We start from the raw sequence: 25,118 nt of genomic DNA, 5'->3' as shown, positions 1-25,118 counted from the left end.
ATCTTGGAATGAATAACATTCATCTAAAAAATATAGAGAATACAGATTTATATTTGAAGACTGAAGAAGAAATCAAGAACAGGAAATCCAAGTGATAAATTCGATTTTCCGTGAAACAATTTCCGTATTTATTGACCACAGAAACCTGGTCTAGTCTCTTTTTCCAATGACATGCACATACTTTTTAAAAAGATAACAAATGCAAAACTGAACCATACAGTAGACTATCCTCTTCATCAATATTTTAAGGTACTCTGATAATATTTGAACTCTTAAATCGAAGATACAATTACCAGAAAAATTGAAATTCCTTAATTTCTCATACAAAGCACAACTTTCCACAATAACTTTTACAGCTTTCGCTTTTTTACAATCTCAACAAGGGATTTCAGTTCGATACCTTCATTTTTACTATATACAATTCTCTTAAGAAACAAGAGGATTCGAGGTGATTAATTTTTCTTTCATGTGGTTTGTTACCTATTTTGCCACTGAAGAAAAATTCCAAAACTAGAAACAACTAAGAAAAATTGAACAAAGTTATTCCCAAATCCTTCTTTCTCTAGTTCCATTAAGAAATGCTTCTCAGTATTTATAATTATTCCTTATATCATAAAATATGTTCATTACATTTTAACCATAGTCAAGAGACAGTTTCATTTTATACACTTGTAAACTCACTTCTTCCGTCTCAACGATGACCATTACGAGTTTATCCTTACGAAAATTTAAAAAAAGGAAAGGAAATTACAGCATTTTGCATGTCAATAAAAATAAATTATCCAATTTTGGCCTGATAAAGCCAGGTAACTGAGTTGTATGAGAGCTGAATGACTTAATTGTCATTATTTAACGGATGTTCCAGCTGTACACGAGGTCAACTGTTTTTGTGTGCTTCAGTAACACATCAGCTAAACGATTCGACCCTGTAATGCATTGCTCGTCTTTTGATTACATCAGCATGTTCATCCAAAGTCGTTGATTCACCAACTGTTTTAAAATCAAATAATTGTTTCATCTTTCTGGACTTCTTCCTCCACTTGAGAAACGGTCGCTCCCTCTGTACTTTCTTTGGCAAGGTAAAGCTACAAAATGGACAACATCACTTCACTAGATAATCAGCAATTGGTGATTCAGGCAAAAGATGATCTTACGAAAACGAATCACATAATATGCAAGTTACACGATGTAGAGTAGCTGATAAAATAAAATAAGAACCTCTATGAATAATGTTGGTATATTTTGACGATGACACTTGATTCTACCGCAGAGAGCACTCTATTACCAGTAAAATCACCGATTATTATGAACAAATAAAAGACCTCGTGGGTATTCTAGAAATTGGGACGTGTACAACCGTATGTCGATTGATGTCGAAGTTTCAATTTCTATTCTACACTTCGAAACGAGGGTGTAACTTTACCCTGTAAAATTAAAATTTGTTCATGCTTAGCGTGCGTATATCGAGTTATGTATGCACGCGGGAAGTTTGGAGAGCACGAAAAATGCGTAAGAGTAGCTCGAGGCGCAGCCGAGAGCAACTCTAGCTTTTTGAGTGCTCTCCAAACTTCCCAAGTGCATCCATAACTCGATATACGCACAGCTAAAAGCATGAGCAAATTCTTTTATACTGAACAGAGCGACAATGAACAAAAAATGCTCACGTCATCTTATTTACGCACGGGCGTGCGTAAATAAAGATTTTGTTCATTGCGGCTCAATAGGACTTACATTGGGCAAACACGCGCGCTATGTTATAATTCTTTTTTAATGCTTGTAAAGTTTACTTTATTCTTTTGATTCCAATCGTGAACAAGTGTTTTGTCTGCTTTGTACGATTTGATAACTTTGCAGCACTCATAGCTGCGACTGAGATAGTAATACTTTGATGACAACCTAAATGCACCTTTATCTCCCTGTTTATTACCCTATGCAATATCCCTTAAAAACAAACCTCATTTTCTAAATCTCGTGACCTCCTCGTCAGTTCATTTAGCACTTGGTTTGTTTTGGATTCTCTCTTTTTGTACTCTTCCAGTTCCGCCTCCAGTGCAATGATCTTGACGTCCCGTGGGGAGGGAGGCGAGGCATCTTGTCGCCCGCTCATCTCATTGATTATATGATTCTGTTGGGAAATATGCGAATAGAGTGAGGGTGAGTTCAAGGTTGGCCGCGTTCTTTTTGTAACTCTAAAATCATAGATGGAAAGAGAAACAAGAAAAGGAGTTACAGTGCTCTCCCATCTTGACCAAACAAATTTGGGAAAAAGAGGATTTGCTGTACACCGAAAGGCAGGTATGCCCATTCATGTACAACGAAAAACTCACGACTCGCTTCAGATTACGATCTGAAGCACAGAGGTCTGACCACTTAAGACCAATATACGTTCTCTATAATTTTTGTTTCTCCGCAATTAACTCTCTTTGTTTTGCACGACGATTCCATTTCTTTCTCGCGTTTGTAAGCGATAGGCCATTCACATTTAAATAATCACTAAGCGAGCAATAGCGCCTGAATACAAAATCAAAGGTACAATTTTTTTTGGACGAAATTACCTTTCGCGTATTAGTGATGTCCTCTTTTCAGTGAAAGGTACACAAAAGCTAACGAAATCAGAGCTTCGACAGACATTAAAGTACCTTAAACATGGATAGTTCTTCTATTCGTCTGTTGGCTTCTAAAAGTGCAGCAGCAGTTGCATTATCGTGTCTTCTCAAAACAACAAGATCTCGTTTTAGAGCGTAAATTTCTTCTTGCTCCTGCGCTCGAGTTATTTGACCCTAAAATTGATAAATGGTAGGAAGTGAAAGATCTGGTCAAGCACACTTTGCCACAACGGCAATAGAAAAATGTGACGAAAATTCATTTGAAACTTAGTTACATGTAACCGTGAGCAATAGTACAAAAACTTTTTTTTTTCAGAGATCGTACCTAATACCAAACATCCCTAGGATTAACCATCTTCACAAATACATATAGTAGTGTTTGCCTGAACTTATTGATACTGACACTGATTCTCTGTGAGTTTTTTTGTCTTTGTCCCAAGCTGTGGGCAAATGCATAACAACCTAATTTTTATCAAGATCACACTCAATCAAAAAGAGCCGTTACCTGTATCAATCTGTCTGCTAAACTGGCACTCTCCTATTGGACATAAAAATCAAAAGGTTACTCAGATTTAGTAAAAAAATTTGTCGTCATTACTCGGAAGTAAAATTTCAGTAACCCAATGCAACTTCCAACAATGATAATGGACGTGAAGAAAAACAAAGTTACTTGTTAAGTGCCTAAGTTAGCCTATTGTTATCATATATGCAAGTACACATCCGAACTGCACTGACCTTCTCCAGTTCGTCGATTCTCTGAAGCAGCAGCCTATTTTCAGTCTTCAATCGTCGTAGTTCTTCGTTGTCTTCTGCTTCTTTGTGTTTTACCCGCGTGTATTCCTTCTCCAGCCTAAAACATAAACGCGCGAAAGGAATTGGATTGACGCACCCCTATAGACTGAGCGAGCGTCTGATATGAATATCCAGGGCACCAATGGGAGTGGGCAGGGGAAGTTCAGTAGTTTACAAGTTATTAAGGTCGACACAGCTGCCAGTGGATGTACCTTTTTAATTTCTTGGTGCTCACTTTGGCTTCGGCAGCTGCTTTCATCAGAACATTCATGTCCTTTTCGTACTTGTCTGGCATAGTTTTTTGAAAATACTGATTAGGAAGAAGGAAGATAAAATGAAACAATCAACTTTGATACCGGTTGTTATAATGGTACAACTGTAAGATTTCAGTGGCTGAGGTGACAAGATGAGGATACATACAGATGACAATAACGTCTTCTCAGCAACATCTAACGATTTTATCAAAACCTGTCTTTCTAACTTTTTCTATGTTGGGACTCAGAGCCATCCCATCGGCCTTGCCAAGCCAAAGAGACCTAATAAGGTAGGGTCCGAAATAAAATTTTTCCAGTTGGGCGACAAGTGACAATTATTAAACCTGGGCGTTTATTTCCATCGCCAATTGGAACAAGTTCATCGAAACAGAATGTACAAATCCTACTCTTGAACGATCGGCAGCTAAGTGATAAAGGCACAACAAAAAGTGATGGACCTTTCGTTTCCAAAGCGCTGATTTACATCAAGAATATTGACCAGACTTCAAATTAGTCGTTTGCTGGTGACCAGCATTAGAAGACTGAGAGCTAACAGCTTCTTTTCTTTTGTTCTCTATCATGGACAGCTAAGAGTCTTAAGACCAAATTTTACTACCATTATCACCTGAGCACCCAATGCACGGCTGGTTGACTCACCTTCAGCATTCCTTCCATATCAAGTTCAAGTATCTCATCTTGACCAAGGGTGAGCATTGCCATGATAACACGAAACAGACCTTCCCTTCCCTAAACGAAAAAGTAACCAATACTGTTTAAATACAGTTACACTGACTTTGTTCTTGGTAGGCTTGAAAGTGGGTAATTGACTTGCTTGTATGAGCAAACGTTCTAAAAGCGAAATATTTGATAATTGAAAATTCTTCAATCATTTATCACCTCTCACCTCACAAATGAAGACATCCATGATTCTGAATGATGCATTCAGAGGAAATACAGAGGCAAAAAGCGTCAAGAACCATGATGAAGCATACATGGCTGTATGGAATCCCTGGTGTCAAAGAAAGTATTGAAGACATAGGCTAGTCTCTCAAAATTACTACTGTCTTTGTTTTCTTTTTGTTTGTTTGTTTGTTTTCTTTTTTTCAAAAAACAGATATCTGGCACTATCCAAAATTATAGTTGTACATGAAGCAAACAATATGGAAACGTCGTGTATTGAACCATTTGTCAAGCCAAAAGGGTAAAACTTTCCAGAGGGAGCTTAACCTTTTAACTCCCAAGATCTCATTAGTAATTCTCCTTATTGTCTGCCATACAGTTCTTGTGATGTTTGTTTGGAGAATTTGGTATTGCATCAACTTATAAACCCCTAATTGATATTTTTCTTTATTCTCATCACTTGTCGGCTTGATAATGTATAGAAATTGTAAGGAGAAATTCTTTTTTGGTCACTCATGGGAGTTAAAAGGGTTAATGGAGCTTGCTGGAAAAAGTAACCTTGTCCAAGCTGGATATGGCATGAGCTTGTTTGACTACTAGGGAAAATACAGAAATGTTTACAAATGTCTAAACAAGGTTCTAAACTTGTGGTTAAAGAGGCATTTTAATATCCACATTCCAAAAACAAAAAAGTACAGTTCTATAATATTCTGAAATTGGAAATACCTGGGCTTGAAAATGTGAAAACAGAAGAGGAAGATGTTCCTGAAAGGTAGAAAGAGTGTTATTGAAATAAGAAACAGACAGCTAGACTGTGTAATGCAAAATAACATGAGCATGCAAATTTATCCCAGCTATTAGTGTGGTACCAGAGGTGAAGTACACACACTACAATGCTGATTGTATTATCATACTCGCCTCTCTTTGATGTGAAAGAAAATAAACCAACCAATTGTGTTAATGAAAATAATTTTAGTAAACCTGCAACATGCTTTCCAGCTGAAATATGCAAAGTCCTAGTTCAGCCATTGTAGGTTTGAAAATTTCTCTCATTCTATATTCCTGCATGAGCTTTACAAATACACAAAATGCATCTTCCTCAGGCATCTAAAACAGAAAAAATAGGAAAATTAACATTATCTTTGTACAAAGATGAAACATATGATAAAAAACAATCAAAAGCAAACAAAACTAAAGATTTATTTCATAACATCCTTACCTGCATAAGCAATATGCCAACTATGAATGCACTACCTTGACAATATCCCACTTCTTTATCCCAAACAGAGTATGCCTAATTCAAAAAATAAAGAAAAAAACTTAGTACTCATTCAAGCTCTACCAAATCCTCTACTTTAAATTATGTACATGTAGTGGAAAGTGTAAGTAAAATGTGGAAACAATAATAGCAGTTCCAAAAAAATTCATCCAAAATTTTTAAACTCGTATTTATGCACAGGAAGCATGAAATTTAATTATCTGACCAGTAAACCTCCACAAGAATCATGATTGTAGCACATATTTAATTTATAATAAGTCTCAAATTTACATAGAACCATAAATACTGGGCAATAATTAACCCATTGACTCCTAAGAGTGACTAACATCTAATTTCTCCTCACAATATCAGCCCTGAATCAAACATTAAGGTCATGAGAATAAGGGAAATGATCGACAACTAAAGAACTCTTGACTGTTAAACAAATTCTCCTTTTCAGAACCTTAAAAAATGTAAAGAGAACAGTATAGAGAATATGCATACCTAAGTTAGGGCATAAAGGGATTAATAGCTGAAATGTCTTAAAAATTTACTGGTTTACCTTAATAACATTATAAAGAGTTCCTTGACCAATGCCATCCTTATCTTTAAAGAACGAATGATCAGGAAAGGTTCTAGCAATATCTCGTTTGATCATCCGTTCACATGCTGAGTTGCTCTGAAATTAGGTGACAAAACAAAAAAATTGAAGGAAACTTCTTTGAAAACTAATATTTATTGATCAATTTTAAAAAAGAAATTAAGCTAATAGTTGTGGCTTGCCAACAGAATGATGTTACCTAAAACATCTAACTTTGAATACAGCGTGCTGTGATGAAAAATCTTTTCGTAATTCAAAAGTCCTAAAATATATTTATTACTAAAAATTGTGTGAAAAATGTCAATAAGCAACATAAAGTTAAAGAGTTGTTTCAAATCCCTCAATTATCAATAAAATGAAATTATCTATCTATCACCACTAAAACACAAGATACATATGCTGTGCATTTACAGGAAATTTGCCAAGTGCTGCATTCACATTACTGGTGACTGAAACTAACCTTTATGAGCTGAGGGTACTGTTCTCTAAGAGGGGAATCACTAGCTTCACAGAGCAACTGCCATACCATTCCACGCAGCGCATTTGGAACGCCCATCCTAACCATATCTCTGATAAACTTTGGTTTCTTCCTCTGAGAATCAGACCAATTACCAATGAGTTGTCCCCACTCGTGATAAGTGTCTGCTTCACCACACACCTCATCATAGTTGTCTGGTGTCTCTGGACTGTCACTTGTAGCATCTAGAGAGTTACTTCCTGCACTGCAAGCTGACCATCTCTTTTTGGCAAGGCTTGGAGACGCTCCATCTGGAATGGTGGTCAGTGCCTTAGAATCACTGCTTAACAACCTAATGAAGGGATAAATTTGTACTGTTATCCTCATGAAATAATCCTAAATGAATGTGGTACATTATACTTTAAAGATGACACATTAAAGCACACAAAACACTGAGAGCTAGTTATTTACACAAGGTCTCATTCAAACCAAGGTGACTGAGACACTAACACGCTTACAACACTGAGGGCTGGTTATTTACAGAAGGTTTCACTCAAACCAAGATTTGAGATACTAAAGCACTTAAAATACAGAGGGCTGGTTATTTACAGAAGATTTCACTCAAACCATGGTTTAAGATACTAAAGCACTTAAAACAGTGAGGACTGGTTACTTACAGAAGGTTTCACTCAAACCATGGTTTGAGACACCAGAGCACTTACATCACTGAGGGCTAGTTATTTACAGGTTTCACTAAAACCATGGTTCGAGACACTAAAGCACTTACAACACTGGGGGCTAGTTATTTACAGAAGGTTTCACTCAAACCACAGTTTAAGATACTAATTAAAAGCACTTGAAACACTGGGGGCTGGTTATTTACAGTCATGGTTTGAGATACTAAAGCACTTGCAACACTGGGGGCTGGTTATTTACACAAGGTTGAGACACTAAAGCACTTAAAACACTGAGGGCTGGTTATTTACCAAAGGTTTCATTCAAACCAAGGTTTGAGACACCAAAGCAATTAAAAGACTAGGGGCTGGTTATTTACTGAAGGTTTCACTCAAACCATTGTTTAAGATACTAAAGAAATAAAAACACTAGGAGCTGGTTATTTACAGAAGGTTTCACTCAAACCATAGTTTGAAATACTAAAGCACTTAAAACACAGAGGGCTGGTTATTAACAGAAGGTTTCACTCAAATCAAGGTTTGAGACTCTAAAGCACTCAGAACACTGGAGGCTGATTATTTAGAGTAAGTCTAACCCAAACAATGGTTTCAAGAAATCAGTGGGCTTTCTCTATAAAAACGTTGACTGAATAAATAAATAAATGTCCTTACACTGTTAGCTTTCAGTCCTCTTTACACTGTTCACAATAATAAATGTTCAGATAGAAGGTTTGGCTTGACTGAGGATTGTGGCTTAACTTTGTTTAAAATAATCAGACCTGAAATTTCTATTCAAGGTATTTAGCATGCATGCAAGCTCATAAGGTTCATGGCCGCCAAGGAAATAAATCTGGGGTGTAACACACTTTGAGATTTACTTTCCATATAATTTGCTTGAATATACACAAGGTCTTATTCAAACCATGGTTTGAGACACTAAAGCACTTACAACACTGAGGGCTGGTTATTTACAGAAAGTTTCACTCAAACCAAGGTTTCAGACATTGAAGCATTTAAAACATTCTATTCAAGGTATTTAGCATGCATGCATGCTCAAAAGGTTTGTGGCTGCTGAAAAAATAAATCTGGGGTGTAACACAATTTAAAATTTACTTTCCATCTAATTTGCTTGAATATAATTCAAATTTGTAAATTTCTCTTCTGCAATAGCTTCAAAATAGTGGTTCTGCACAATAAAGCCAAAACGAAATTTTCAAGGATTAAAAAGACAATTTTGCAAAACTTTTCTCTAGTATTTCACATGTTTACCATTTTCAAATATTTGTTCCTTTTTTCATAATGTAATCATAAGAAGGTTAAGGGCCCTACATTGGGTAAAACAACACTGAGCAAGTGGTAATTGGTTGGTCCCACCAGTGCTTACAGGCAAATGACATTGTTCAAGAAATTTTTTGCACAGGGTAAAGATCATAGGAAGTGATATTTTTAAGATTTATTTTAAACTGAGCTCGGAAAATAAAATATTTGAATTAACACAAATGTGCATGCAATGATAAAATAAAATAACAAATGATCACAAAATTGAATAAAGATCTATTAAATCAAAATTAACATTTGTTATGCTACGGCTGTCAGATTATATCCTGTCACCCATCAGAAATCCCTTTTCTCCATGATAAAAAATTATTAATATTTATGAGCACACACTCTTTACCAAGGCCACATAACAATCTATCTTGACTTCATATTAATTTTCTTTAAAGTTACTGTTTGTGAATTGATCACACAACAAAAAAACCAATACAATATAGCCCTTTCACACAGCTGTAATATTTCCGATCGAATAATATGCAAATTTTGAACCAATTGACTGAGTTATTTGTTAATCTAATTAGCGATTCACTAGAGCGTTCACTTAGTTACCTTTAAGAGCATGTAGACTTTAAAGTGTCAGCTCCAAAAACATATAATCATTATTTGAGAGGTTCCTTTCCTTTGACATGTCTTTACTTTAACTTAACGCAGTATTTTGGCCGCTTAAGAAACAGTATCATGTGCCGGAAATAAAGTCACGAGAATATTAACAAGAGCTTACCAGAAAAGCCCACAACGATGAAACAAAAGTGAAATGAATAATCTTCGGGTAGAAAGATGAATTATGCTTCTGAGACCTCTCGTTCTCGATATAGAGGGGCAAAAATTCTTTAGCTTCGATTAAAGGTTAAAAAGCGTCTCTGATATTGTAATTCAATGTACATAGTCACATACTCTGTAGCAATAACTTTCAAACAGTATATCTTGAAATATCAAGGGTGAAATAAACATCGGAAATTTTAATTAATCAGTTACACACCTTTTAAATTCTTGCCATTTTATTCACACAAGAAAGTAATGTAATAAATCACAGCAATCCTGTCTAGTGAAGACTCACCTGTTCTGTTCCTCTAAATGTGCCACAAGCTCGTCCACTGACTTTGTTCGAGACTTTGAGCGTGGCGGAGGTTTCAAGGTATCCGGAACACTTTCATCGTCTAAATCTCCGTTAGAATTGTTATCCATGGTGACAATTACAGCAGTTTGTTCTGCAAGTCCCTTCAGAAATAGACGAAGCTGCCATCAACCCAATCGCGAGCTACTTACGGTGAGAGAGGTCAGTCGGTAGTGATCTCCGAAGCACGCTGCAACAAAACGCCATGTTCTTTTTTCCCCTCTAAGCCGTCACATTCTGAGTTAAAAAGATCTCTTTATATTGGGCGAGGAGTCCTTAAATGTAAATTTCAATAAAATATCTGTTCCGCAAGGGAAGGTCAGGACACTAGCTCTTCAGAGCAAGGACGGTCTAGAGTGATGGCCAAAATACGATGGCACAGCAAGGCTCGGAAGTGTGGAAAAACGTTACTTCAATTCAGCGGACATTCAGGGTAGTGCTTGAACATTGATGTAATATCCCTGAATTAGATTGAAGCAGCTTTTCGGACAACTTGCGGGTCAGGCAGTCTGTCAGATCTTTGGACGATACATTTACCATACTGGATCGCGAAAACGTAGATGACTTCTTACAGCATTTAAACAACCAGCAGCCTTCCATCCGCTTCACCATGGAGACAGAGAAAGACAACAAACTCGCCTTCCTAGACACCGCAGTTTTAAGAGAACCTGACGCCCGCCTCACCATCGGCGTATACGAGAAGCCTACGCACACCGATCAATACTTAGCGTATGATTCACACCACCCTCAATCAGTAAAACGTGGTATTGTTAAGTGCCTTTACGAGAGCGCCAAACGTCTCGTAAAAAAACCCTCAGTCATCTCCGAGGAGAAAAAACGTCTGTCATCTGTTCTGGTTTCTAATGGTCCGTCTTATTTCTTGCAGAAACCAAGACCGGAAAACCAAACAACTGTTCCGGACCAGCCAAAAAATTCAAAGCTACTGCGTTTTTACCTTATGTCAAAGTTCTGTCCGAAGAGCTTCGCCGTTGCCTACAACAACGAGGCATACGCGCTGTTTTCAAATAGGAGACTACGCCAAGATCTCAGCTAGTACGACCAAGAGACGCTGTCGACCCGGCTAAACAAGATGGCGTAGTTTACAGGAGTCTCTGTGAATGCGGCAAGGTGTACATCGGAGAGACTGGAAGACCTATGCAAGACAGAATTAAGGAGCACGATCGAGACATTCGACTCGCCCGTACCGAGACCTCCGCCGTTTCAGAGCAATATTGGACACAAGACACTCTGGAACGAAGTAAAGTTTATTGATCGTGACCCTCATTACTACAAGCCCATGGGCAATTCATATAAGACTTCATCCTAACAACATCAACAGTTATAGTGGAATAGAAATTCCAGGACCGTGGATGCCCACGATCAAAAAACACAACAACAGAAGAGCTGCGCGACTGCAGATCGCCGAGGGAGCAAATCACTAAGTGAACAGCAAGGATCAAAATGCACCAATCAGAGCTGTTGAAAAACAACTAATTAATCACAGCAGAGCATCATGCTTTATAAGATCACGCATGACCAGTCGACCTCATCGCCTGAAGAAGACTAGTAGTGTGCAGTCGAAACGTCGAGATCTACATCACACGTGACTACATCGTGAGACAAACGAAAAACTTAGCTTTTATTTTTTTTAAATTTTTGAAATTTCAACTAGCCTGTGTGGTTTAGTGTATCAGAAGCGGTACAAAAGTTGACGCCGCCAATATGTATTTTTCTGCAACTAGCAAAATTAAGTTCAGTTTTTTTTTAAATTAAAACTTGATGCGTTCATTGTTTCAGAGCTCCAAAATTGATCCTCAAGACATGTGTCGTTCATCACTGCGCTGACTGCAATCTCTTGTTTCTTTATTACTGTTAATGGATCTTGTTCCTACCACTTCTCACAGTATCTTCATCACATCCCTTACAGATGACCTCTGTAAATGTGTTTTCCGACCCTGTTAATCATCATCGTAATTATTATAATTGTTATTATCATTATTATTGTTAATTATCTCACCGCTTTTGTTATCATTGTTATTATAATACACAAGGATGATAGTTCTCATCAGGTATCGCCCCTCGAACATCCACAAGAAGTTTACTTCAAAATGAAGTCTAATGGTCTGTTATCAAAACAACAGAGTTTATGCTCTTGGGTATGAATATGTTTTGGGCCCAACTCAGAGCATTTCGGCACGAGCTGTAAGGCGAGGGTAAAAATAAGCTATGAGATGGGCTCAAACCATATTTATGCTCAAGAACATTTACTCTATTACTATTATCATTTATCATTATTATATCGCTGGAAGCGCCCGTGGAATCCTATGTTCTGTTTGGCTACCTGAGCAGGCAATCTTGCATAATTCGTAACTTGACTCTATTTCACAGTGTTCTTCTGGGAAGTTTTCCAACAAACCTCGACTTCGTGTACTCGACCCAGTTTTCCTGACTCAATTGAGATAATATATATTGGACTTCGCTCATTGGCCCTTTAATGTAATTGCGTTAGTCAGTCTGACTCATTCACTGTTTCCACCACGGGAACGCGAGTCATATCAGGTAAGTTTCTGATTTTCATTGTAAGGTGACGCTATTTATTGAGCAGCAAGCATTTCACAAGTGAGAGATTTTTCGCTCAATTACAGATGAAGGCATATCGCGATCGAGGCAAATCTAAAAGTGAAGTATATCACCAAGCGAAAGGAATTGTCAAGCCAGTTAATCATGTATCTGCCGGTTAATCACAGAATTTACATAAAAATTATTTTCATTTATTTCCTCTCAACACTTCTATAACATCTGTATCTGGCCATGTAAACCTGTTTATTTTCTCCCCAAAACATGACGTTTGAATCGCGTTTTTAACAGTTTCTCATCGTCTTATTGTTCGTCTCTTATCTTTTTTAAGAGAATGTTCTCACTGAGCTGTTTTAGTACTATTGTCCTATAACAGTTTTAGTTTTTCTCCATTCTTCATTCACGGTGCAGCTTTCGGCAGATTGCCTAAAACACAGATAGAAAGGACCAAACAGAAACTAAACAAACAGTAAAAAAGAAACGAGGATTGTTAGGAAAATCATTCAGTCGTGGAAGTCATTAAGATAAGAAATAGATGCAGTATTAATTGTGTGAAATGCCCAACATATCAAGCTTTCAGGCGCAAAACATGAACAGACGAACAGAATTTGAAACAAGTTTCAGACTTTAAAAGGCTTTAAAATCCACAGTTTATGAATCAGTGATTAAGTTAGTACGGTCCTGACCAGATTATCACTTTTCACATATAAAAATATTTAGCTGACTAGTCATATGAATTGGCTCTCGCATGACGATGAGTAGTACTGTATACCTATCATACTGAATTTGAACTATGAAAAAAACAATCCGAGGTTATGTCGCTTCTAATATTTAGGCATGATATAGCGATAAATATCCCATACTTCAGTTTCGATTAAAGCATAGGATTCTGACTCGGTATTTTTCGGTGTATTCGCACTGTGTGTAATCAATCCTTTCTTGATCAAACTGTGGCGGAGTTCTGTCTTAACTTCTTCTTCTTCTTCTTTTTAATCTCCTGGCCGAAGCTCTTAAGAAACGTGAGCAATCATTTTTTGTAAACACGCATGATGTCTTATCGTTTCTTATCTTTTGTGAGAATTTGAGGAAAACCTATATTTCTGTGATAGAAATGTAAACTAATTGCTAATCTATGTAAATAAACAATCGTCCAACAAATTCATCTAATAATAGCACAGATGTTTAGAATTCCTCAATAAGCTGCGACTCGGTGATAGAGTTTGATCAGCTCTCTTCAAGATTGATCGTGACGGCTATTTCGCCCTCAAAGAGGCTGCTTCTTTTGATATCTTATCCTATATAGATTCCATTTCAGTTTCCTGTTTATTTTCCTAACTCTTTACCACAATTTTACTTCAGCTCTCTCCGCAATAACCAGCTTAACTGGTCAATATCGGTATATATCTGCTTTTGTGATCAGAATATAAGACAACAGGGTTTTTGGAAATTATCATTTTTAATAAATAGAGTTATATCTAATTTTCCTTTTTTTGTTCCTTCACTGTAGAATACTTTAGTTCCAAAAGCTTCTCAGCCCTTTTACTCCTTCAAATAAAGCGACAAAAGAAATACAATTTGACCACTTTCTTGATCGCGGCAATTACGTTGGCGCTTTGGTGAAAGAAATGCAAAGCTATAGAAAACATCAGGATGTGGCAATTGGAACTGGATGTACGAGAACTGACATTTTGATGACAGGAACTATATGTCAAATTGTCAAATAGACAATGATTTCTCGAGAGATACCCTTTTTTCGGTAAGTCAGTGTGAAAATAGGCGCAGTAAATTAGAAAAAAAAAAAACTGAATGAAATGATGCTTATGCTCCTTAGCACTTAAGAAAAAGAGCTTTTAGCGACGATCCGCGGCTATTGCGGTTGTCTTAGATAGTAAATAAATTGTCGGAACAAAATTAAAGGCGATGAAAAAAATGCATTTAGGATTATTGTGTATAACTTAAAGGGAAACTTTTACTTTATGAATAAAGATAACTCCGTTAAATTATATTTATCAGAATTGTTTTGACGATCATAGGTTTATCAAAAATATCGCTGGAGTAAAGGAGGAGAAAAAAGTGAATACACTCTATGATAAAATAATACAAAATAATCTGACTGCTTTGTTCTGTTTTTTTTTCTTCCGTATGCCTCCCAGTTATTAGAAAATTTTACAAGAACCTCTGAAAAGCCAGACCTCTTGATTTTGTTTTCTAAAAGGAAAACACCAAAACTCAGGATGTTCGCACTGCCACGCTGAGGGTAATTAACTGAGATTGAAAATTATACCATTACATCCTCCCTTGCTATTTATCACGTAATCACCTAATAAAGATAAAAAAGACAAAAAATTTGATTACAACTTCCAAAACTGCTAATGTATACACTGAGTTGATGGTACATGTACAGCCTCGATCACTGATTCTAATTTAGGCGATGATTATATTTTGGAATATTCAAAGCTTAAGAATTGAATTGAATATGCAATCTGTCAGAAATGCATACATTTAATTTTGCTTCCTAAAAAGAATACTTCAAAATTTAATAACTTGAAAGCGAAAGGCATCATGTCGTTGAGTGTACCGTCGTAGACGCTGTTTTTTCCTCTTTCTGTATATGTATATGTTAATTTTAGATAAGCGATAGATATTTCCTACTGAGAGAAAATGGAAGTTATTTTTCTTGTAGGGCTGACGGATATAGATAAATTATAATAACGTTTGATTAGCCGATGTGCTTCACTGTCCAAAAAAAGCAGCTGGCGAGACCAAAATCTCAGCATTTATCCCACTGACTTCTGTTTCACCTGTCTTGAGGTGGAAGCTGTGTTCAAGTTATCTTCTGTTGGTGGCCTCCCTTACTTAATGCTGCAACATGGTAATTCGTATTTGAGTCGCAAAGTCAGACAAGCTGTCGAATTGTAACCAGACACACATGCAGGAAATTATTTAAATGGTTTTGATATTTCACAGTTGTTGACAAGGATACTGTTCCAAAGAGCTCGAGGTACATCACTTGGTTGGATCAAAACGGAATATTCCATCGAGGGCCCGAGAAGTTCCAGTTTGCTGGAGGCGTGAGTGCATAAAAGACACCAGAAAGCACCTTTACAAATCGGTGTCAAGTCGAAGTTTAACAAATATACTTTTTGCGCATACACTGATTTTAACGTGCCTGCAGGAACAAATCAGAGAGTCTAGATGGCTTTAGCATCCTCGTCGAGTATGTGTTCAAACATTGGTCCTCCAAAAGCTCTCTCATACTTTACAGCCTCCTTTTCAGTTTTCCTGATAATTTTAACCATTCCTGGAAACTTTCTCATCTGTTTGGCCATCATAAAAGATCCCTTCAGAAACTTGAAAACACCTTTTAACTATTTCCTGTTAAGTCTAGCGACGACTGATCTGGTTGTGGGAACGATTCTGGATCCCGTGTCAGTTGCTTTTCACACCAGCGAAGCGCTTCAACTTGACATCGTAGATATCAAAATCTTGCACATTTTATACTTTATCTTGTGCACGGCGTCTATTCTAACACTCATGGCACTTACCGTAGACAGATATGTGGCCGTATCATCGCCAGTGAAGTACAAAATAATGGTTACCTCTAAGCGCGCTATTTTAACATCCCTGTTAATTTGGGTGGCGGCACTAGGGTTTTCTTTCGTATACTTCAAACTCGGATTTATATTCTACTCCTTTATATTTGCAAACACTGCTGTTCTCAGCACTTGTGGAGTTCTCATCTTTGTTCATGTAGGAATACTTAAACGACTGCGCCAAAGATCGAGATATTGGCGAAAGAGGGGAGAAATGGAGAGCACGAAGTCTGATGTACAGGAGAACCGAAAAAATCTTATCAATGCAAAAAAGGACAGCAAAGCAGTCAAAGCATTGATGATTGTGCTTCTTGCATTTTTTGCTTCGTTCACACCAGCCTGTGTTATGATTTACTTGTTAAATTTTTGCTCAGGCTGTAGTTGTGTGCTAATTCATTGGTTGCGGGATTTGCAATTCTTAATTGTGTTGTGCAACTCTGGTATCAACCCTTATTTATACGCATGGAGGCTTCCTCAGTTCAAAAGAGCTTTCTGCAAATTCCTTCATCTCAAGGCACGCACAAGGATAAGTGACATTACCACAACATCAGTTTATGCCGCTGGCAAACGAGAAACCATTCAAATACCTAAAAATTTAAGCGGTGGAGACGAAAGGATTTCACCCGTTTAATAAAACTATACAAACACAAATACACTGACAAAGAGTGTCCTTTCTCATTTGTATTCCGGTGTATGCATATTGTTGACATTGCTTTAACTAATAATTTAATGAGTAAGAAGATTTAGTAAGTCTAAGAAAGATAATCTTGTGATATTTTCATGTATTTTTTTGTGTTGTGAAAGTAAAATGTTCAAGGGGATTGCGGAAACTCTTCGTCTCAGAAATTAATCACCATTACCACTTAGAAAGGACCATCGAACTTAGTTATTTATTTGCTTTTGGGTCGGATTTCGAATGATAAACCAAACATTAAATTCGTTTCCTCATTTTATCAGCAGCGATTAAATGAAGTAAGTAACGTATGAACCCATATGCAGTCCACACACACAGCCTTTTAACGACTGATGATGAATACGCAGACCACAATGTACAGAGCAGTCCACGAAAGCATTTTTCTCAATATATCAATGACGATTTTAGACCTTAAAGTGAAGTGGTTTCTGTAATATCCTTCAGTTTCAACATTCTCATTAGTCGTTTGTAAACAGCTTCAACTGCCACTAATACATCAACCACTGCTTGAAACATAAAGATCTAGCTAGCTTCTATAAAAGCTTTTCTAGAACAAAAAAAAATTAAATAAAATTGATGAAATCTTTTTATAATAATTGGATTGTTGGTGTAGGAAGTATTAAAACATGGTATTAAGTTGCATTATTTAAAGCGACAATATGGCGCGTATTTAAAATTTATCAGAATGGATGGTATAAGATTTCGGAACAACTTGCGGAAATGTCAATTTTGCTTCCTCGTCTGCCATATTTTGTTCTTTGTTCAGGTAAAACAGACGACAAGCCAATTTTGATGGGAGTCGTCTCTGTTTGACTTTGATTTCTTTTTCGTTCATTTCTTTAATCAGTGATAGAAGAGCGCAGCCTTAGCTCTTGTTAATTGTATTACCTTTTAATTTACGAATTATTGGAGTGATTAATTTTCTTCATGGAGCCAATGGGCTGATTGTGACTGCTCCATGTGGTTCCAATTCATCTGCAGATTCGGAGATGACGTTGATACGAGAATTGTTCTTAAATAACATATGCCATAAAATCTTTACAACAGGCTTTGTCCGTGCGCCATTCCCAGAATTTTCCACCCACAAAGTACATTCGAGGTTGCCCAGTTCTCATTCCGTAATGCACGAGGTGCGTTTTATCCAACTTAAAATACAATTAAATTAACTCCTCAACTTATTGTCAGTCGGCGGGTAAGTTGGTAACAACCTAACGCTGTACCAGGGTTTAGAATACAGGTTGACTCTCTTTTTAGATCATTATCAACATTTCATTAATATTGTCAAATCATTCTAAGTTACCCGCTTAAATGACTTTGATTACATTGCAGTGTCCGTTTAAATTCTGTTCGTTTTATGGACGGCAGGAAAAGGCAATCTAAAAGGCTTCCCTTTGCGCAACTTGAGGAGTGTCTGGTGGGATGACATACGCTCATCATCGGTTGGCATTGTTTTCTCTAAATCTGAAGACGCTACCAATAATCTATTATTCAACTTTAGTATACGCTGAAAGGAAAGAAAAAATGTGGCATTTAACTCACATTACAACTAGACATAATAATCGATAACTCAGTATTACTATTACCACCAATCTTGAGCATGAAAAAATGGGAGCCAAAAAAACGAAGGTTGCTGAGCCATCGAGTATTTGAAGCTGACAACGAAGACGGAAGGTTTTTTCAGTGAAAATCATTTCGAATTCGTAGCCCACAATTGGAGTGTCGACCCTCTTTTTGAAGCCCGCTGGTGAAATATCGATTCGCCAATAAGGGTAAAAATATGGGTTTTCACTGAGCTTATGTCGGCTTTCTCCCAGCTTCTATATAAAAAATGAAAAAACGATATGAAACCTGGTGCGCCATAATCTACACTTTTCCACTTGAATTCGACGAACGTACCCAGAATATTAGTCTTGTCCTTATCAAGTAACCGGTTTAAGTCAACATAATCATATTTAGGAAGGAAGGAGGATGGCGAAAGGCGATGAAGGTTATTAGGACGGATTTAAAATGACGCAAATAAAATATTTGGTTTACGAATGCACTGAATATGGGTAGCTTCTTCAAAGAAGACTGTGTCCCAGTGTCACTCCATAACCTAAAAAACGATCTCACCTCAATCAGACAGACATGTATTTCCCTCTGAGTTTTCGTTTTCTTTGACAGAGTTTTCGTTCTTTAAAGCAGAGCCTTCGCTCGTAATAGCAGAATCTTCGCTTGTTATGACCGAACCTTCTGCATTTATGGCAGATCCTTCCTCTTTATCTCTTACTCTCAACATGTTTAATGGATTACGTCCGACAAGTTCAACAGAAAGTCCAAAAATAAGACCAATGTATGCAACGAAGACCAGGAACTGTACAAATGGTGTCACGTCCATGTTGAGGATGGGTAAAATCATGTTTTGTATCTTTGCAGGAGATTTTTAGGATTTGTTTTGACCATAAGCTTTAAAATTTATGCAGAAACGGGTTTTTCTAAAACTTGGCAGCCTTTATAAGATGCACATTTCAAATTGAACGCGAACCGGGGGAGGGTGCATTCATTTTCATTTTATAGAGAGGCAGGGGTGGGGTTTCCTACCCTGACTTTCAAATACTTCTTCCTAATTGACGAAGAACTATCGAGCAACTCGATATATATATATATTTCGTATATGTGTACTTTCCTTGTAGTATGGGGTACTTTTCATCTAAATTCAGTAAATTAACACAACACTCAAACGTCTTGCAGTAGCAAGAAGAGGGAAAATTAAAAGTGTTTTCTATACATTTCATTTTTTCTTTTGCAACATTTGTAATCTTCAATTTAAAGCGTCGGTTGCAGCTTTCCTTATTGTTTTCTTTACCGTAGCCCTTCAAACCCCTTTCTCTACATACTATTAGCCTGAAAGTGTCAAACTCCTTGGAGGTGCAACCCTGTCTATAGTCTATCGTAGGTACTCCCCCCTTCTCTTAAGGAAAGGCATAGAAAGCAATATTTGGTAACCTGGTATAGAAGTGTTATTAGAATGCCTTCTCCGTTAAGAGATATTCGTTTACTTTAAACAGTAATTTTGAAGAAAGCTCGTGGGTTCGAATACGAGATTCATTACCTACAGTGGCTTGGTTAAAATTGCCAGAGAAGAAATGATATTTGAGTTTGCCATGATGTCTTCAACAGGTACCAGTAGCTAGATTCTTAAATATTAATTCACTGAAATGCAAATTTTTAGTTCCCTCTTCTGAATCATTAAAGTAGGCAATGCTTAAATCGTAACTTTTGTGTGTTTTACCGTTCACACTGTGGTTTACCTTTTTTAAAATAAAAAGACCACTATTTCGATGAGAATTTGCAAAATTGTGTAATTCCAGTGACATGTCGCTTCACCATAGACACTGTTTGCATTATTGTTATTATCATCTTCGTTACAATCAATATTTACATTATCATTTGCTAGTTAGACGATGAAAGAAATAGCCAGCCATATTATTGCAATTGTTTTGTCTTGTTGAGTGCACTCAGTTAAGCTTTGTCAGGATTAAAACCAATTTGCAACGGAAAAAAAGAATAAAAATTGAGGAAATATGTTATAATAACGGTCTCTGCGAAAGCACCCCATTCTTCTTTGTCTTTCGATTTTAGTATCTCCAAGTGCGCTTAATTTTGTTATTTATTTTTTCGTTTGTTCATTCATTTTTCTTTTTCTTTTTTTTTTTTGCGGATGTCTTGTCTCTCGCGCAACGTAATGCTATAGAAAACCATTATGCTGACGTAAGCCAGTCCGGATAAAGCCGCTCGGTTCTGCACTCGCGCAGCTTTGTCGACGCTTTTAAAAAAAAACGTAAAATTTTAACGAGGAGGCTTTAGCAGACCGCTGCATGCTTTCCCTTTTAATTCCACTGGCTGGGAGGTTATGGCGCATGGACAGCTAAGATCAAATCACAAGAGGAATTATGTTACTAAGCAGAGCTACCTTAATGTTGGATTAAAATAAAAGGCACCAAAATAAAATACACCATTGGCAGCCGACTAACATGCTACATTGCCGGGACGCGTTGCAATTCGACACACGATTCGTGCGATATCGTTTGTTCGATCTTATCCGTTAGTATGAAATTTAACGTGAAATTCTCCGCGGCAGGTGATGATATAAATTTCACTCTCTGGTTAGATGTTGACAGTTCTGATGCCTATCAGCCATCAGTCTTAGCACGTTTTGACAAAGACGGCCGACATCTATCGAAACCTCCAACATCTGAGTATGCCGAAAAGACTACCGGCTGCAGGGAAAGAGGTTATGTAAAATAGTTTGAGCTTATCCCAGCCTGATTACATTCTTCAAGACATTAGCTATATATGTATAGCTCTGTAGCTCAAACTGATAGAGATTTGTTGCCGTTCCATGATTCTTCAAATTAAGGACCAATATCATGCCTTTCTTCAATGGTGAAACAAAAATGACTGCAGCAGCTGTGCAGGCGGAAAGATCCCTGATGTTTACTTGGGGATGCACCGGGCTCATAGTACATTGGGAATAAAAATTTAATGTGAATTACAGGGGCAATAACTCGTGTTTAATTAAACATCGATGTAAAGGCCTCGAGATAAACCCTTTCACTCTAAAGATCTTATTAGTAATTCTCCTTTCTGTCTATCATACAATTTTTTATGATGGTAGTTTGGAGAAATTGGTATTGGGTCAACTGATAATCCACTTAAATTGTATTTTCCTTATTCTCATTAGTTGTTTGTTTGATATTGTATTGAAATCGTGAGGAGAAAATGTGCCGTGGTCAGTCATGGGAGTTAAAGGTTTAAAGAGTCCTCACACTACCCTGGCGGGCCACTTAAAATGTTAGGGCTCAACAACAAATACAGCGAATCGTACATATTCACCATATGGACCACAGCCTTTATTGAATTCAAGCAATTTATACATTTTCACAGAATACAATATTGATGATAGCGGCTAAAGCATCTACATCTCAATTTCGTCATTTGAAGCTGACAACGAAGACTGAAGGTTTTTTCAGTGAAAATCATTTCGAATTCGCAGCCCACAATCAGAGTGTCGACCCTCATTTTAAAGCCCGCTGGTGAAATATCGATTCGCCAATAAGGGTAAAAATATGGGTTTTCACTGAGCTTATGTCGGCTTTCTTCCAGCCTCTACATAAAAAATGAAAAAACAATATGAAACCTGGTGCGCCATAATCTACACTTTTCCACTTGAATTCGACAAATGTACGCAGAAAATTAATCTTGTCCTAGTCAACTAATCGGTTTAACTCAACACAATCATATTTAGGAAGAAATGAGGATGGCGAAAGGCGATGAAGGTTATTAGGACGGATTTAAAATGACGCAAATAAAAATATTTGGTCTACGAATGCACTGAATATGGGTAGCTACTTCAAAGAAGACTGTGTCTGAATGTCACTCAATAACCGAAAAAACGATCTCACCTCAATCAGACAGACATGTATTTCCCTCCGAGTTTTCGTTTTCTTTGACAGAGTCTTCGTTCTTTATAGCAGAGCCTTCGCTCGTAATAGCAGAATCTTCGTTTGTTATGACCGAACCTTCTGCATTCATGGCAGATCCTTCCTCTTTATCTCTTACTCTCAACATATTTAATGGATTACGTCCGATAAGTTCAACAGAAAGTCCAAAAATAAGACCAATGTATGCAACGAAGACCAGGAACTGTACAAATGGTGTCACGTCCATGTTGAGGATGGGTAAAATCATGTTTTGTATCTTTGCAGGAGATTTTTAGGATTTGTTTTGACCATTTGAATTTATACAGAAACGGGTTTTTCTAAAACTTGGCAGCCGTTATGATGCACATTTTAAATTGAACGCGAACCGGGGGAGAGTGCGTTCATTTTAATTTTATAGAGAGGCAGGGGTGGGGTTTCCTACCCTGAGTTTGAAATACATCTTCCTGGTTGACGAAGAACTATTGAGCAGCTCGATATATATATTTCGTATATGTGTACTTTCCTTGTAGTATGGGGTACTTTTCATCTAAATTCAGTAAATCAAAACAACACTCTAACGTCTTGCAGTAGCAAGAAGAAAGGAAATTAAAAGTGTTTTCTATAAATTTCATTTTTCTTTTGCAACATTTGTATTGTTCAATTTAAAGCATCAGTTGCAGCTTTCCTTATTGTGTTCCTTACCGCAGCCCTTGAAACCATTTTCTCTATATACCTTTAGCGTGAAAGTGTCAAGCTTTCTAGAGGTGCAACCCTGTCTATAGTCTATCGTAAGTACTGACCCCTTCTCTTATCCGTTAGTGTGAAATTTAACGTGAAATTCTCCGCGGCAGGTGATGATATAAATTTCGCTTTATGGTTAGATGTTGACAGTTCTGATGCCTTTCAGCCATCAGTCTTAACACGTTTTGACAAAGACGGCCGACATCTATCGAAACCGCCTATATTTGAGTATGCTAAAACGACTACCGGCTGAAAGGAAAGAGGTTATGTAAAACAGTTTGAGCTTATTCCAGCCTGATAATATTCTTCAAGATTTCAGCTATACATGTATAGCTCTGTATATCAAACTGATAGGGATTTGTTGCTGTTCCAGGTTCTTAAATTTAAAAAAACAATATCGTGTCTTTCTTCTGTGGTGAAACAAAAATGACTGCAGTAGCTGTACAAGCGGAAAGATCCCTAATGTTTACTTGGGGATGCACCGGGCTCATAGTAAATTGTGAATAAAAATTTAATGAGAATTACAGGGGCAATAACTCGTGTTTAACTAAACATCAATATAAGGCCTCGAGATAAACCCTTTCACTCTAAAGATCTCATAAGTAATCCTCCTTACTGCCTATCATACAACTTTTTATGATGGAAATTTGGGAAATTGGTATTGGATCAACTGATAATCCACTCAAAGTATATTTTCCTTATTCTCATCAGTTGTTTGTTTGATGTTGTATTGAAATCGTAAGGAGAAAATATGTCTTGGTCAGTCATGAGAGTTAAAGGGTTAAAGAGTCTTCACACTACCCTAGCGGGCCACTTAAAATGTTAGGGCTCAACAACAAATAGAGCGAATAGTACATATTCACCATATGGACCACAGCCTTTATTGAATTCAAACAATTTATAGATTTTCAAAGAATATAACATTCACGATAGCGGCTAAAGCATCTACATCTCAATTTCGTTATTTAGGAATGAAATTATGCTTTAACTTCAGGTAGCTGTGTGGTCTTGACTGCAGTGAACCTATTTCTTTTGTTCCATTCCACATCTCAGCTCGCGGGCTTGTAAGCAAATTTCTCTCCGGTACTGTTGCTCACGTTTTGCCTAAAGAGATTCAATAAAAATAATCTTAAAATTTTTCTTCAAATTTATTCGAAAAAAAGAAATAAAAAAACAAGACCGTTAAGCTCTGACGAATAGTTGGAGTAAAATGCATGAAAAGAACCGAATGACTTCTTCTTCCAATTCAACTATTTGGATACTGACTTAACCAGACAAACCGAAGAGACGATAGATTAAAAACCTGTACTTACCTCCTCCAAGCGTCTACGGATGTTCATCTTCATCATTTCTAAATTTCCAGCCCCTCCTTCATCTCCAACCTCTTTCGGAGGCTTTTCCCAAAAGAATTTAAAACGGTTTTTAGTGCGGAAAAATTACTGAGTTGAACAAACAGGATCATTCAGCAATGACATGAATGAAATGATAAAGAAAAAACATTATTGAAAGATTCCAGCTCATTTTGACATGAATAAATAAATAGATGAGGTATTTCTACGCTCACTAATAAGTGTTCCTTACTGGAAATTCTCTTTTTGAAAGGAAAAAAAATTGCAATTGCTAATCGAACCACCTAGAAAATTCAACTCAAATTAAACATTAACACCATCTAAAACATTTTAGATGGACTGAAAACGAAAGAGATGTCTACTTATTCATGTACTTTTTCTACCTTGCAAGTACCACGCATAGGGCAGAGAATCATGCCCTCAACTAACATCGAAGAAAGGAACAGAGCAAAAACACAAAGTGCTGTAGTCTTCATCTCGCTGACACAAGCTTCAGTGAATGAAAAGTTCTGGTATATATATTAATTATAATTATATAATTATTATATATATTAATTATAATTGTATAATTATTAATCGCCGGCGATCCAAGATGTGTGCAGCTGTATAGAAACGCTTTACTTGCTCAGCTCGGAGAAAATTAAACACTTTCTCAGTCGGCATTCTTCACAAAAATGCGTAAGTCAAAATGTGCCATAGATTTTTTTGATA

General features: G+C 36.9%; 2 protein-coding genes and 2 long non-coding RNA genes across 4 annotated transcripts; 1 reads left to right on the top strand and 3 right to left on the bottom strand.

Moving 5' to 3' along the window:
* Positions 1-104: 104 nt before the first annotated feature.
* LOC113683491 (EVI5-like protein) lies at positions 105-10,400 on the bottom strand. Its single transcript, XM_027200737.2, has 14 exons — positions 9,935-10,400; positions 6,872-7,220; positions 6,373-6,489; positions 5,772-5,846; positions 5,534-5,659; positions 5,279-5,317; positions 4,557-4,661; positions 4,310-4,399; positions 3,611-3,708; positions 3,342-3,456; positions 3,112-3,144; positions 2,640-2,780; positions 1,955-2,125; positions 105-1,085 (listed from the first exon to the last, which is right to left on the bottom strand). Exons 1-14 carry the CDS (start codon positions 10,060-10,062, stop codon positions 1,002-1,004), a joined length of 1,671 nt encoding a protein of 556 aa, XP_027056538.1. The 5' UTR covers positions 10,063-10,400; the 3' UTR covers positions 105-1,001.
* Positions 10,401-14,718: 4,318 nt separating this feature from the next.
* LOC149047373 (adrenocorticotropic hormone receptor-like) lies at positions 14,719-17,448 on the top strand. The gene is made up of 3 exons (XM_089205717.1): positions 14,719-14,825; positions 15,252-15,440; positions 15,536-17,448. Exon 3 carries the CDS (start codon positions 15,764-15,766, stop codon positions 16,790-16,792), a length of 1,029 nt encoding a protein of 342 aa, XP_089061843.1. The 5' UTR covers positions 14,719-14,825; positions 15,252-15,440; positions 15,536-15,763; the 3' UTR covers positions 16,793-17,448.
* On the bottom strand, positions 16,830-19,266 carry LOC149047372 (uncharacterized). The gene is made up of 2 exons (XR_016186422.1): positions 18,968-19,266; positions 16,830-18,359 (listed from the first exon to the last, which is right to left on the bottom strand). It is a non-coding gene; the product is annotated as an uncharacterized LOC149047372 (long non-coding RNA).
* Positions 19,267-23,916: 4,650 nt separating this feature from the next.
* LOC113683533 (uncharacterized) lies at positions 23,917-24,936 on the bottom strand. The gene is made up of 3 exons (XR_016186421.1): positions 24,791-24,936; positions 24,372-24,452; positions 23,917-24,162 (listed from the first exon to the last, which is right to left on the bottom strand). It is a non-coding gene; the product is annotated as an uncharacterized LOC113683533 (long non-coding RNA).
* Positions 24,937-25,118: the final 182 nt, after the last annotated feature.

Source organism: Pocillopora damicornis, chromosome 4 (genome assembly GCF_964200805.1).
Source record: "Pocillopora damicornis chromosome 4, jaPocDami1.2, whole genome shotgun sequence".
Classification (NCBI taxonomy): Eukaryota; Metazoa; Cnidaria; class Anthozoa; order Scleractinia; family Pocilloporidae; genus Pocillopora; species Pocillopora damicornis.
Note: the sequence above shows the minus strand (reverse complement) of the source record. Positions and strands in the feature narration are given on the sequence as shown.